This window comes from Hydra vulgaris, chromosome 03, assembly GCF_038396675.1.
Source record: "Hydra vulgaris chromosome 03, alternate assembly HydraT2T_AEP".
NCBI classification, from domain to species: Eukaryota; Metazoa; Cnidaria; class Hydrozoa; order Anthoathecata; family Hydridae; genus Hydra; species Hydra vulgaris.
The window spans coordinates 34,750,646-34,766,591 of NC_088922.1; the positions used below are offsets into that span (position 1 = coordinate 34,750,646).

General features: G+C 26.5%; 2 protein-coding genes across 2 annotated transcripts in view; one reads left to right on the forward strand and one right to left on the reverse strand.

Annotated features, from left to right (window-relative positions):
• LOC100200095 (signal recognition particle subunit SRP72) overlaps positions 1–3,070 on the reverse strand; it is a 44,823-nt gene extending 41,753 nt beyond the window's left edge. The window contains exon 1 of the mRNA XM_065793001.1: positions 2,897–3,070. Coding sequence (XP_065649073.1) covers positions 2,897–2,999 — 103 coding nt within the window. The 5' untranslated portion in view covers positions 3,000–3,070. The remainder of the gene's footprint in view (positions 1–2,896) is intronic.
• A 2,371-nt stretch (positions 3,071–5,441) lies between these two features.
• On the forward strand, positions 5,442–14,704 carry LOC100208182 (uncharacterized). Its single transcript, XM_065793002.1, has 7 exons — positions 5,442–6,124; positions 11,617–11,768; positions 13,664–13,713; positions 13,850–14,005; positions 14,078–14,218; positions 14,311–14,398; positions 14,503–14,704. Exons 1-7 carry the CDS (start codon positions 5,481–5,483, stop codon positions 14,562–14,564), a joined length of 1,293 nt encoding a protein of 430 aa, XP_065649074.1. The 5' UTR covers positions 5,442–5,480; the 3' UTR covers positions 14,565–14,704.
• Positions 14,705–15,946: the final 1,242 nt, after the last annotated feature.

The following is a 15,946-nucleotide window of genomic DNA, read 5'->3' on the forward strand; positions in this document are numbered from 1 at the left end:
TATTTTATATCAGTATTTTCAAAAGATAAGACACTCGACCCTGTAAGTTTTTCTTTAAAATATGATAATTTTTGTATTGATTAAAGTTTTAATGACACTGATGTTGAATATTGCAGGTGAACATCAAGGGTTTGCAAATAGTAAAAATTGTTCCAAATTATTAGAGACTATTATTTTAGACTTCGTAACAATCTTGTAATAATATTGGTACACAATTTTTGGATTTTGCAAAAGCTTTTAATGAGATATCATTATTGAAGTTATGTTATAAGCTTTATGGTTGCGGTTTCCACTACAGCAGAGAACAAACTGAATTTGTACTAAGACAAAATCTCATAATAAACAGCCTTTCAGCCAACAAATGCAAACATTTTCAAGAATGAATTAGACAAATATCTAGCATCAAAGAAAAATTAAAAAATTAACTTAGAACTAATTTTTGTTTAAATTTTTTATTCTTTTTATTAGTAAATTATTGTATTTTTCTAAATAATTAAAAACTTTTAATGTAAGTTTTTAACCCATTTGCTGTTAATGCAGCTACAGATTAACAGCTACAACAACCACAACAACAACAACAACAACTACTACTACTACAACTACAAGTGGAGTACCAGGTTCATTTTATGGTTCACCTCTATTTACAATTGTTATATATGACTTAGAAAAAAAACAAAATAAACTCATATCATTTGCATGTGACAGAAAAATATATCAGTAGTTACAAATAAAAACAGCAACAACATTTTTCCAGAAGACACAATCAAGGTGTTAGACTGGTCAAACAAGTGGTCATTTAAGTTCAATGGAGATACAAATGCAAAGCATTGCATATTGGTAAATCAAACCTCCATTTAACTGCAAAATAAAAGATCCTATTGGGCAAAAGGCAGAAATCAAAAAGATTTAGATGTTGCAATAAAAAATGAGCTCAAATCAGAAAACCATGCTATCATAGTAACAAATAAACTAATCAAACACTAAGTAGCACTACTGCAGTTTTTTTTTTTTTTTAATTAGTGATTATAATAGAGTACTTTATGCTGATCAAGAATCGTATTAAAACATAGGTCTAAAAACTTGAGGAAAGTACTCTAATTTGATGATAAAGTTTAAAAAATTACATTGAAAACACTAATACTCGTAATATATTTCATACTCGGTTATGAACAAACTTCTTTTCAAAGTTAACTTGAATGTGTCAATCCCTATTTGTCAGTTGATGTATGTACATCTAAAAAGCAATACCTTAAAAGTGTTAATTTAAAAAATAATCATAAAAAGATTCAATTTAAATAAAATAAATTAATTCAAATAAAATTTGATTACAATAAATACCTGGTTACATAATTAAAAAAAGATTTTCTAAACAATCTAATTCTAAATTAAAACATTTTTAAAAAATGGTGAATATTAGCATTTTTTAGTGTAATTTTTTAAACTTCAAAATTAGTGCACTTTCTGCGGATTTTCAGACCTATGTTTTTATAGGATTCTTAATGAGCACAAGATTTTCTATCATAATCAATAAAAAAATAAATGGGGGGGGGGGTGGTGAGAGAAACTGCAGTAGCACTCACTAGGTTTTACAATAAAATTATTTTGATACATTGATGTTGCCACCTTTCAGCTGCTATAATTGACACACCTTAAAGATGCAGCAACAGAATGGAGTCCATATTGGATTAAAGAAAATTGAAATTAGGAACACTTATCAACCAATGTCTATTTTATCATATTCATAATGTCACTGGTGTGTCTTTGTCAAAATTTAATTATTTTTAATTGCATTTTTATATTTAGTTTTATCATTCATAGATGTAAAATATAACATTTTTGATTATTAACATAAGCTATTGAAATTTCTAGTTTTTCGCGTAAATTATTGTTTAGATTTTTAAAGTGATGATGTAAAACATTAAATGTTAAAACATTTTCTCTAATATTTTTTTGCACATGAATAATCTCTGTTTTATTTTACATAAAATTTAAGTAATACTTTTTTATTTTTATAATAATCTAACAATGTTTATACTTGATAATAAATATCAGAAATATGTATTTTCAGTTTTTTTTTGCAATAAAAAGTAACAAAAAATTATTGAAATTCAGCTATATTCATTATTTGTAGCATTTATGAAGTCGAAAAAATTTTTGATTAGTTTATCAAATTTATAAGATAAAACATTTTATTGGTGTTTTCATTCTTTTTATTTTTACTGTTTATTTATTACAAATAAAATTATCTTTAGTATTTAAAGTCATAACATTTTTATTAGAACTCCTTGAGTAAACGTTTTCAGAAAATAGCAAGAAGCTGCAAAGCTCACTTGAAATAGCCGTGTCATGTAAATTAGAAATTGCAAAAAATAATATAGTGAAACAGTTTAATATTGGTTAGGGACGAGAGTTTATTAATAGAGCCCTACATGACATAAAATAATGGGGATCTTTAGTCTACATAATTATAGGTCAGTTGAAAATACAGCATTTAGCCTAATGATAGGCAACTTAATAACAAGTTAGTTTGTGGAAAATGCTCACATTTGTTAAAATTTGTTAAAAATGGACATATATATATATATATATATATATATATATATATATATATATATATATATATATATATATATATATATATATATTATGTATATATGTATATATATATATATATATATATGTATATATGTATATATATATATATATATATATATATATATATATATATATATATATGTATATATGTATATATATATATATATATATATATATGTATATATGTATATATATATATATATATATATATATATATATATATATATATATATATATATATATATATATATATATATATATATATATATATATATATATATATATATATATATATAATTACTTTTGTTGCATATCTTTTGCGCTTGAACAAAATCTCCGTCTCGAAAGTTTTTCGTTACATCAGTGAATAGTTGTGGGATATTTAATTCTTGTTTTGCTGCCATCTTATTTATGTGGTGATTAATTTCTTTTTCTGACTTATTTGGAACAAACCACGTGAACTAAATTATTCCGCAATTTTTCAGTAAACTTTGGACTTTTAATTTTTACGCAATCCTATTTAGTTATTTAGTTGTTTTTATTTAAGAAAGTTGTCATCTATCGAGTTAGATTATTTAATATTAATTAAATAACAATTATTATAAAGTAAATTTTTTAAAAAGTATTTCAATAAACTTTATAAATTGAATAATTTTATTATGGTAATGGGTTTTAGCGTGTAATAGAGTATATATTCATCGGGCGATAAACCTGTTGTTTTTACTAAAATTTTCAAATTTCTAGAGATTGGACAACTCTTGGGCAAAGCTAGGATTGCATTCTAATTTTGGTTTGAATAGTTTATTATCATCAAAATTTGTTTAGGTAAAATATCAAATTAACATGCCATATTAAAGCGATGTAGAGGAGAATATGCACCCTTGATCCCTTGATATTTTGTATGTTTTATGCACCTTTATTTTAAATTTGCTTCTTGAAATTATTTTTAGTAACTTTGTTAAGATGTCTACTATATTTTTTTCATCCTAAAATTGCATATCTTTACTTGACCTTGGATTATAAACTTTGTTAACATTCTTTTAGGCATTAGAAGAGTTTGTTTTATTTTACAAGCAGTCTAAAAATCAACCTCTTTCAGATCATCAAGTAAAAAGAGTAAATTAAAAGCTTACCCTAACGTGATTGAATAGTTTCAAATCAGCAGAGATATTGTAAAACTTTTAAAAGTCTTTTACTATGAGGAGTAAATTTGTGTATGAGACAAATGTTTGGTAAAAAAAAGGTTATTTTAGTATTGAAAAAAAAAACGTATTTATTTTTATAGTATATAAAAGCTTTTATAGTATATTAAAGTTTTTATATAATATAATAGCTTTTATAGTATATAAAAGCATATAAGATGAAGAATCCAGAACATAAAAATAAGTTCTCCAGATTTTGTAGTATTCAGCTTGAATAATGCATCTTTGCTTGTCCAAAAGACACGCATTCTGTGTACATACAATACATCAAAATATGAAGTCAATATTGAATGCTGCAGGCCTAGAAAGTTCTTATCATGAAATCAGAGAATTAAAAGTTCATGAAAAAGTATGACAATAAAACCTACAATAGAGAATGTGAACCCAAATAAAGAATTCTCTGTTTGTCAAATTTTCAAGTCTGTCAAATTTTCAAAATAGCATATCTAAATTATGATTCAAAACACTGAAACCATATTTTATGTTGTAATAGCCAAACATCTCATCTTTTATTTATTCTTTTTTCAAATATTTCAGGTTGGATGACTCTAGTAGTAAATGAAAACATAATCCATGGTAATGGAGCAGAAGTTTGTCTTGACCCTTATAAAATTAAAAAGTGACCATTATTAATTTGAAATGGGTTATCTCTACATTTTTGGATTAAACACCCTCAAATGTACTCATTAAAAATTACTCATTACCAAATTAACAAATGAAATTAATGAAGCTGATAACCTGAATGTATATAAATAATTAAATAAACTTTTATCTTTAGTTTCTTAAACTCTAACTTATTTTTATTTCTATTTATGCATTTATTTACTGATTTATTTATCTTATTTGTTACTCTTCATTTAATTGTTCAATCTATAGTAATGACTGCCATAGATCTAACTTGTCATTAGATATTAACAGTTTAAAAAAAAAAAAAAGTATCACTTGCAGACAGAAAAGGACATTTTAAACTGAATTTCAAAACATTATAACTTTTTAACCATTTTTAGTTAAGTGCATAAAATTAGTTAGATTTGATATTAAAAGATTTTAAATTTAGAGTTGAAATTTCAAGTTTAAAATTATTTCATGTTTCATAATTGATTATCCCTGGTTAAAGTTTGAAGAAAATATAAAGGGGTTAATGAAATGACTTCAATTTACATGGTAAAACCCAAATTTCAATTTTTTAATTTATTTTTGTTCTCTACTTTTTTGTATTATTTCTTTACTAAATTTACTATAGTTGAATAGTTACTATAGTTTGTTTTCTAGAAATCTGTCAAAACCTTTATAATAACTTTGTAGTTACTTTTTCAAAATAATTTTTAATTACCCCTGAGCTATTGAAAACGATAAAAGTTGGTTTTGGCTAGTTTTGAAATTTAACTTTATTTGAATTTAAAATGAAGTACAGTGAAACCATGTTAATGTGAAACTATAATAAATCAAGGAAAGAACTCTGAATATGGGCTAATAGAAACAGTTTGAATTGATAAATTTTATAGAAATTTTAATAAATTTTTTTGACTCTTCGTAGTTGAGTAGTATTATAAAAAATGAAATAAAGCTGGAAAAAATTTATCAAAGAAGTTTTTTATAAAACCTTTTAAATTATATTTTTTTAATTTTCATTTTTAATATTTAATAAGTATTTCAATATATTTTTAATAGATATATTATATAATGAATGAACATAATTGGATTCGTAGCATGAGGAATAAAGTAAATAAATTGTGTAATAATGTTACATTTAATGCTATATACCAAAAATCAAATGAAAGACTTCCACCTCGTTTAAATTACAGGGGGCTTTCATATATTGCCAGAGTTCTTGGACACGGAATAAGAGATATAACTAAAGAAAAAACAGGAAAAGACCTAGCTTGTTTACGAGATAATGTTACTAGAAATAAAATGCTGAGACTACTTTCTGGTTTATTTTTAACAATTGCTAACTATGAAGCTAGGAAAGACTTTTTGTATCTAGTTGAGAATCATAGCTCAAGTTTTACATCAGCTTTATCCATGGATGGAGATGAGGGCAGTTATAGTAAACAGGAATTTAAAAAACATGCAAATTTACACAATTTTATAGCTAATTATCACAAGATATGCATGCAGCAAGAACAAAACTTGGAAGACTTTCGTAATACAAAAAATAAACAAAAAGTAAAAACCTCAGACTCTAGCAATAGGCAAACATTAATTCATCAGAATGAAAAATTTAAGAGTTGCAGATGTAATATGATAAATTCTTTGAAGGATCAAAGTAAATGTTTTACAGGTTGTTGGTTGCACACTGGAATTTCGGAAGCTGAACTTGACACGTAATATACTTTATTTTTTATTTTATTTCAGTGTTTATTTTTAAAGCAAATTTGTAGTATAAATTTATACCATATTATAGTACTATACGATAGATATGCTATTTGCTATAAAGGCATCTTATGGTGCTAAGATATATGATCTACATTTTTGAAGATATTTTTTTAAGCACTGTTTCAGATTCTTAACTCCTGTTTTCATGACTGATTACAGTAAAGAAAAAAAGATAATTTTCAAAAAAAACATTTAAAATGATGTTTAATAATGTTCTTGATAATGTACACTGTTTTTAATAATTTTTTTTTTCTTTTTTACTATTTGTTGATGTTTAAATTGTTGTCAATATTAAAGTTTATTTAAAATTATTCAAATTCAATTGAATAAAATTTACTAATTCTTTTTTTATATATATATATATATACTTTTTACAGAACATTACAAATTAATTAATTGTTGGTCTTCTGCATTTGTGAGTTTTTTAATTAAAACAAAAAGTCAGTGGTACAGTTGTAAAATAATAAAAGTATTTTATTTGCAATGTTTATAGCAATCATTTATATATTTAAATTTTATTTACTCTAAGAAGAAAATTGATGCCAGCGAAGTAAAATAAGTATATATATTTTCCAAACTTAATAAATGTTAAATTTAGGGGCATTTGTGGCACCTTTTACATATATAAATTTTATTTATTTTGAGATCAATAACATAAAAACTGTTTAAAAAATAATTTGTTTAGAATTAAGATAATTATGTTTATTCAAAATCAAACAAATATAATAAATTATAGTGAAGTGGAGTTTTTAATTTTTTGAAAATTATGTCTAAACTGATATTAAAATGTTTCACAAGATGGTGGCATCAAAAATTATTTGATTAATTACTTAATCCACATATAAATAATTTATTTTTGTTATTACAATTAATTGTTAATGTGTTACTGAATCAGTGGACTGTGTAATTATATATTAGGTTTTAAATAATCTGTTTATTGTTTTTAATTATTATTATTATTATTTTTTCAATTATTCAAAATTATATCAATTAATATTAATAATGTTTTATAGTAAATGTTTCTGATTTGAATCTCAAAGCTAAATCATTGATATTAAGTGTATATATATATAGAGAGATGGTGTCTCAATAAAAATACTCAACTTGGGCAGATGTTAACTGCATCCAGCGAAAACTCCCCTGCTTTGGGGCTCTTGGTTGAGTAAAGGCTAGACATGGTGTCTTGATAAAAATCTTGGGCAGTTTTTAATTGCATCCAGCTACTGTCTTGTAAAAGGCCACATAGCAAAGATAAAATACCCATCTTGGGTAGATATTAATTGCATCCAGCTATTATCTTGTAAAAGGCCCTAGGCAAATCAGAATGACACACACACACACACACACACACACACACACACACACACACACACACACACACACACACACACACACACAAAGTATTACATTGTTTCCTGCCTAAGATGAAGAATGCTGGATCTTTTTGACTCTACTCATAAATTTTTGCTTGTTTCTCCTTGGTAGTGGCTATGCAACTTTTCCTGTTATCACCATGGGTGGTGTCCCTGTTTGTACTTTTAGTGTGCATTGTCGAAGCCACATTTAGAGCCCTAAGTTATGACTTTAGGTTAATTAACAGAACTGAGATAACTAGATAGCTCATTGATTAGTCGCTGTGCTCTATACATGAATGAGACAAGTTCTATTTAAACTTAAATCATGCCAAAAGTAATTCAAAATATTAAACATGAAAAGCCATGACCACCATCAAACTGTTTTAATTTATCTTTTACAAATATTTGTGGTCTGCAAAGCAACCTGCCATCATTTGAATCTTATTTCTTGCAAAATTCACCAGACTTGCTTGCTCTTAGTGAACCTAATTTAAATTTAGTTATTCCTTCTTATGATCTCAGTGTTGATGGGTTCTATCCTTTGATTCTCAAAGACTCCAATTATCACATGCTTGCCTTAAGGCTATACATAGGCATCAATTCACCTATTTGTTGTGAAATCAGGTTTAATGCTTTGACCATTCTTTTATGTGCTTCCGGTTAGCACTTCTTCACTCTATCACCTTTCTCTTTGTTCTTTATCGTTCTCCTACTTCCCAAGACTGCACTTTTTTAGATGTAATTTATGATCTAATTGAACATGTCCTTTCTTTTTACTTCTCTGCCAAAAAAAATTTTTATTGGTGACTTTAAGGTTCATCACACTGAATGGCTTGGCTCTAATACCACCGACCCTGCTGGCACTAAAGCCTGTAACTTCTTCATCTTTCTTTTTTTTTTTGTTATTTAGGTGCCCCAAGAAGACTTAGCGGTCTTGTCACAGAGCACTGTGGAAGTGCCTTTAACCAAGAAGTTCACGCCTCCTTCCTTACCGTGATGCGAAAATATGTCCAAAACTCGTTTCGAACCTGGATCTCCTGCATATATAGCAAGCGCTCTAACCACTGCGCCACGGCCGGCATCTTTTCTCAATCTCTTACTCAGATACTTAACTTTGTGACTGACAACTCTAATCATTTTCCTTTATTCCTTGATTTGTGTCTTGTGTCTAATTCTAGCTTGTGTTCAGTTTCTTCTTCTTCTCCCTTAAGATATTTTGACCATGCATCTCTATAAATCTTTTATCTCATACTTCTTCTTTGGTCTCATCCTATCATCTCACTACTTAGTACTTTGTGATGGTCCTTGGGTTGATTTCTTTTCTCTACCAGCTGATAAATATGCCTCCTACTTCCTTTCCTGCCTGGATTCAGACAGGAAAAGAAAGCTTTCACTTCTTGTTGGTATTAAGTCAAGCCTCATTCTATTCATGATTTTCAACTTCTTGTGCAGCTGCTATATTTAATTGTAATCATTTTTATCTTTTTTTAAAAAAAAAACTCATGAGAACAAACAGATATTTATTATTGCAAGAAATTGACGTAAAAGTCTGATGCTAAGCTCCATTATTCTTATTTCACTAAATCTGGTATCCTATCTCAGAAGTTAGGTTCTGGAGACTTTTGGAAAATCTTCAGCAGCATCATTAACAAGGGTAGGTCTATCATTCCATCTCTCATTCATGGGACTGATCATATTACCTCTCCCAAGGATAAGGCAGAACTATTTGCTAATAGTTTTTCTTCTAATTCGACTCTTGAATCTTATGGCCATCCTCTTTCTTCCGTTCCAATAAAACATGTTAATCCTTTGTTAGACATTCAAATCACTTTAGCTTCCGTCCTAAAGTCGTATCTCAATCTCTTCTACAGCTTGTGGTCCAGACAATATTCCTGTCAGTCTTTCAAAACAAGTGTTTGACTGATTCTTGTTTTCCTGCCTATTTCTAGCAGAAAATTGGAAATAAACTAGTTCTCATAAACTCTGGAGAGCATTCTGACCCCTCCATTTATTGACCAGTATTCTTGCTGTTATTAGCAGGGTCTTTAAGTCTTTGATCAACAAATTTCTCACATCCCAACTTGAGTCAAATAACTTTCTGTCAGACGATCAACACGGTTTTCGATTCTCTTGGTTGACTTGCTAACTGCTATGACTAAAAGATTTCTTCATGCATTAGATGGAAGCAGTGAGGCTAAGCTATTGCTCTTGACAACTATAGCTTTTGGCAAACTTTGGCATGTTGGTCTTTTCCATAAACTTGCTTCATATTGTGCATCTGGAAAAGTTTTTTAGGGTATCAAATTGTTTCCTTCTAAATGCTTTTATAAAGTCATCCTCGAACACTCTTCTTTATTTTCAGTAACTTCTGGGTTACTTCAAGGTTCTATCCTTGGTTCTGTTTTGTTTCTTATTTTCAATTATTTTTATTATTAAGGTAGTCATGATCTTCCTGACTACCTTATATCTAAACTCTTTTTGCTGATGACTCAACTTTATATTCCTGTCTTGGCAAAAAGTCTTCTCTTTTTGATTGCTCAAAACAGACAGCCAATCTTGAATCTGATCTCATTTCTGTAACTTATTGGGACTTGCAGTGGCTTGTGAATTTTAACTCCAACAAACCTCAGTTATTTACTGCAAACAACCATGGCAGTGCTGTCGACATTCTTATATTAATGAATGGCAACCCTCTCACTGACTCTTCTTCTTGGATTATCGTTCATTACTGACCTCTCAGGGAAAACATATATAAAATCGATTGCTAAATTAGCTATAATAATCTCTTATTTGTCTCCGTATGGGAAACTGTTGTCATATGTGGGTTTTCTGCCAAGCTTGAGCCTCTCACTCATTGTTGTAAAGTTGCATCTCTTTCTCTTTTCTACAAATACTTTCATAGTTGCTGCTTAAAGGAGCTATCATCTCTAGTTCCATAAACTAAAACTCATTCTTGCTAGACTTGTCATTTAGTAAAGTCATATTCTTTTACTGTACCTGTCCTTTCATGCTCTAAAAATTTTTGTTTTTCTAGTTTTTTGATGCACTTCAACCCTTTGGAGCTCTCTCCAATCGTTATGTTTTCCTGACTCATACAACCTACAACTTTTGCAAGTCTTCTGTCAATTGTTTCTTGCTCTATAACTCTATCTTTTTTTTTCTAATAATCTCCCAACTTAATAGTGGTTGCTTGCAGCCTTGTTAGGAGTGAATCAGAATAGAATAAAAATAAAATAGTACTATAATAAGAAAGTTGTTGATTGAGTATTTTTTTTATTTAGTCAGTAATTTTTTAACTTTAATAAAAGCTTCATGAAATAATAAATTTTATAAATCATTTATTGGTTTTAACAGTTTGTAAAAAACTTTACACACAAACTTATAATCAAGTATAAAACTTTAATACAAATGTCTGTAACATGGATATAAAGTAGTATAACCCGATTAAATTCTTTCAGCATTTTTATGAATTTTATAAATTTCATCAAATCTCCATTTTTTTACTTTCAGTTTTTTTACATATTCAAATATTTTTATTTTATACTTTATCTTCCTCCATATTTATTGAATTTCAAGTTCTTGATGTAATCTAGAATAACATCTTTAACCAATAGAATTAAGTTCTTTAGAAATGTAGTGAGTAGGTTCAGGAGAAAAAAGAACAGTTCAAAATGTTGGAATGTAGAAGTATGTTACTATTCACAAAAAATAATAACATGTTTTTCATGTATCAATATGATTAATCAATCAATATGATTAAATCAATGTAGTTTATAATGTTTAATAAAAAGAAAGAGTTATTAGATATTTCCAGTTTTCATAACAGTTTTAGATAATTGTTTTATGTAAACTATGCATGAATTTTAATTTATTGATGTAGATTATTTGCACAATATTTAGAATAAAATACTGTTTTTAAAAAATTTAGAAAAATAGGTTTCTATTTTTGCCATTAGTCTAATATTTTTTAATATTTTCAATGTATAAAATTTTAGTATATTTTACTCTTAAATTGTTTTTATGTTGCTTTATTTAGATATTTTTTTATATAGATATTTCTAAAATAATAATTTATTTTTAATTAGGTATTACAATGACAATATATCCCAGTTTCAACTGTCTCCGTCAGGAAGCAAATTAGTAAACACTGTTCCAGATGATTGGTCTGAATTTACAAGTAGTGAACATTGTATAGTATTTCGGAAGAGGCTACCTAACGGTCTCTATAAATACAAAGGTTAACAATGTTATAATTTTTTTTCAAAAATATGTAACACATTTAAATATCAGTGACCTGCTTATTTATTAAATATATATATATATATATATATATATATATATATATATATATATATATATATATATATATATATATATATATATATATATATATATATATATATATATATATATATATATATATATATATATATATATATATACAACCCTCAGAATTAGGGTCGGCATACGGCAATGCTGACGTTAAAGTGTTTGAAGTCGGCAAATTATTGCTGACCTCATTTTTCCTAATTCCAAGGGTTGTGTGTGTATATATATATATATATATATATATATATATATATATATATATATATATATATATATATATATATATATATATATATATATATTCAATAAATATTGTGATTTGATTTCTAATCATTTTTTTTTAATTTTTATATACTAATATAGTTTTTAAATGAGTTTTTACTTCTAATTTAATGTATTTGAAAATCTGATTAGATGCCTTCTTGGGGTAATGTTTCTAGAAGTATTTGAAAGTTTTTAACCAATATTTATAATCTAGACTACTTATTGATTTGAAAATATTTTGAATTGTGCAAGTTGTAGAACTTTTTAGTGTTGCTACACAAAAATGAATTGATAAACTTGTTATAAATTTGAATGAAAAGTATAAAATATGACTTTTTTTTTTTCTTAAAAGTTATAAAATATGAATGTTACAAGCAGTATTAATAATAGCTTAATAATGTTTAACATTATCAGTCAGCAAAGTGCTAATTTTTTCTGTTAAGTTTATTTATTAATGTTAACCTAAATTAAGGATTTCTTTTAAAAATAGATCTTTTATATGTAGATATTACCTGTTTAACTAAAAATAACTAAAGCATTTGGGTGCATTAGTTTTTATCTCAAGCTAACACACCCAGACTAAAAATAAATCATAAGTTATTACAATAGTTATTATTTTCAGAAAAGATTTATTACTAAAATGTCATTAAATTTGTGAATTGACTTGTTTTGTATTTTTTGGTTTTTGTTTGGTATATTTAAATAATTATTTGATATTTTTTATATCAAACAATTTTAGAAAAATGGTTATAAAACAATTAAACATCAAATCTGAACTTTAAAAAAAAAAATTTTCATTGACTGTATATTACTACTATGTTGTCATAAGTAGTTTTATAATTACGAAGTAGTGTTATTCATTGTAGATAAGGATGGGTAAAAAAGAAGTTGTGATAAGTTTATTACATCAATGGATTTTAAATAGCAAAAAGCAAAATCAGCTGCAGCTTTAAATAAACTGGACCAATATGTTGCACCGTACTTTTTATTAGAATTTAAAAAGGCTTTGAAAATACTAACAGAAAAAAGTTATACTCAATAAAATTAGATCTGGCAAGTTGCAAAAATAATCAAAAAATAATGAGAAGAAAGTATATTTAACTTTATAAAGAGCTTTGCAAAGATCAATATTCTTCATTCATGAAGCCTTTTAAACTTTTATTACACTGATCACACCAAATGTTGTTGACCATAGATTTTCTGCACTTAATCTCCTTAATACAAAGTAGAGAAATTTTGCATCTGTGTTATCTTTTGATAAATTAATGTGTTTGATATTGCTGGTCCAAATAAATTTGATAATGAAACAAGGAAGGAAATCATCTATAGGTTTTGAAACATAGAAAAAACAATTGACTTGTGAAAAATCCATTATAACAGTTTAATTGTAATCCAATTTATTTACATATATGTTCCAAATTAGTTACATATATGTTCACCGAATATGAATTTAATAGTTAATACTCTAAATAATTAAAGTAAAAACTATATTGTAAATTCAAACTATAAATAATTGTTTTTCTTTTTAATAATATTTAGTTCAAGCTACATTCTATAACATTACAGCGAATCACCTCTTCAATGTTCAAGTAAAATATTTCTTATGATATGTAAACTTTTCAATAAAATTTTTTTGTTACTTTATCAGTTGTTGTTGTTTGTTTTTTCAATACTTTCGTTTTCACTTATTGTTTTCAATACTTTCATTTTCACCTATTTTGATAGATAAATACTGAATATCGTAAATCGTGGGATCCATATGTGGTTAAACTTGATCTTGTTGACTCAAATAATGAAACTAATTCACAACTTGTTCATTGGGTCACAAAGTGCCCATATCCTTTTTCAACTCGTGAATATATTTATTTACGGCGTTACAAGGTACATAGAGCAACGAAATTATTTATTTAAATTTTTTGTTAATATTTTATAAATGGTTTCTTTTTTTGGCAGATAGATGATAAGAGAAAAGTAATGATTTTATGTCAATCAGCAACTGATAAGTCTTCAATACCTTATAGTAATGGTGTAGAAAGAGTCGATATTTATGATTCAAAAATGATTATTAAGCCACACAAAAGTGATTTTAACGAGGTTGATTTTTGTACTCAATCGTTGTTTTTGCTTACTTTATAACGTCATATTGCTTTATGTAATTTTAAATAATTTGACAATATTATATATAGAATGGATGTGATTTTTTACTGACCTATTATGACGATCCAAAGATAAAGTTTGTTCCGGAGAGAGTAATGGATATGGCAGCATCTAGGGGTAAGCCTCCACTTAATTGTTCTTCATATTATTATCTTAGACGTGTTTCTTTTATGTAGTAATCCATTATCGTGTTTTTGCTAACTTGTGTTTTTTTTTTTTAGGTATATGTGAGTCTACTAGTCAAATGTACAATGCAGCATTAAGGCTAGCTCATGTAAGCTAAGCCTTAGATTTCGATACTGAGGCAAATGTTGTATCAAACTCAACATTGCACCTTTTTTATGTCAGAACCAAACATTTTCTAGAATTAAATAATTTTTTTTATTGTGATATTTATTATGTAAAATAAATAAGTAAAAATTTTTCGTTTGAAATTTTTTAAATTTAAAATTTATCTTCAGTTAGTTTTTGTAGGCTTAAAATTTCGTACAGGGGATTTTGCACCCTGGGTAAATTGTTGATTTTTTAACAAAAAAACAAAACAAAAATTGCTTCCAACTTCTTCTAAAACATAAGTTTCTAACAATGATCGTCCGTTTTAAATAAAAATTATTAAATGAGTGTGTATATTTGACCTGAAAATAATGAACTCTTTCAATACAACGAATAAAATCAGTTATAAATGTTCTATAGAAGAGAAGTAAAAATAAACTGGGCTAAATGGTTTAGCTTCAAATACAATTAATATTTTCTTTAGAAAAAAAAATTGTTTTATATTTTATTTTTTTAAACTGGATATAAAAACTAAGAAAAATATTTGGAAATCTTTAAAAAAATTTATTTTATATTATATTAAATTTATTTTCGTAAGAAAAACATAAATTGTTATGACTTTTATAACATTTAATTATTATATTTAAAAAAATGTTAAAAATCTTATTAAAAATTAAATTTACAACAGGGCCGGCGATAAAGATAAAACAATCGAGTTAAAGTTTTCAAAATCGTATATTTTTTGTTCGACTTTGAAAGCCGTGATTTTGGCGAAGTTTCTTAAATTAAACGAAGTTGAAATCCGTTAAACTTCGAAAAAAAGTTAATTAAACGGTTATGAAAGCCGTAAAAAGTTGTAGCTTTAACTTTTAATCGACTTCTTTAAAAGAAAATCTTTAAAAGTTGTTAAAAATTAATTAATTCGATGTAGAAAGCCGCAAAAAGTTGTAAATCAAAATTTTACGGTTATAAAAATCGTATAAATTTGTTTGCATCCTTATGGTTGGATCGTCACCTGCGATCCAACCATAAGGATGAGTACATCAAATTGTGTCAGAATCAAAATATACTAGACGAGGCAGAAGTTGCCAAGGAGGACAAAGTTGAAGAGGCAGAATATGAATTGGAAACAGTTGGCACTGGTAACTTAGTTAAATAATGGATGTTAGGATGCGATGTAGCGAAGTTATACAACTTCATGTCAATGAAGTTTATATGATTTTATATTGATGTAAACAACGGTATCCGAAGTTAATTCAATGTTAACAAATGTATACGATTTTTTTTAGGTCATAGGAAAAGAAAAAGGGTTCTAAAAGCCAGAAAAAATGTGTGCTATCCAACACAGAGCATCAATCAACTTCGTAGTGACATGGAGCTCATGATTTACCT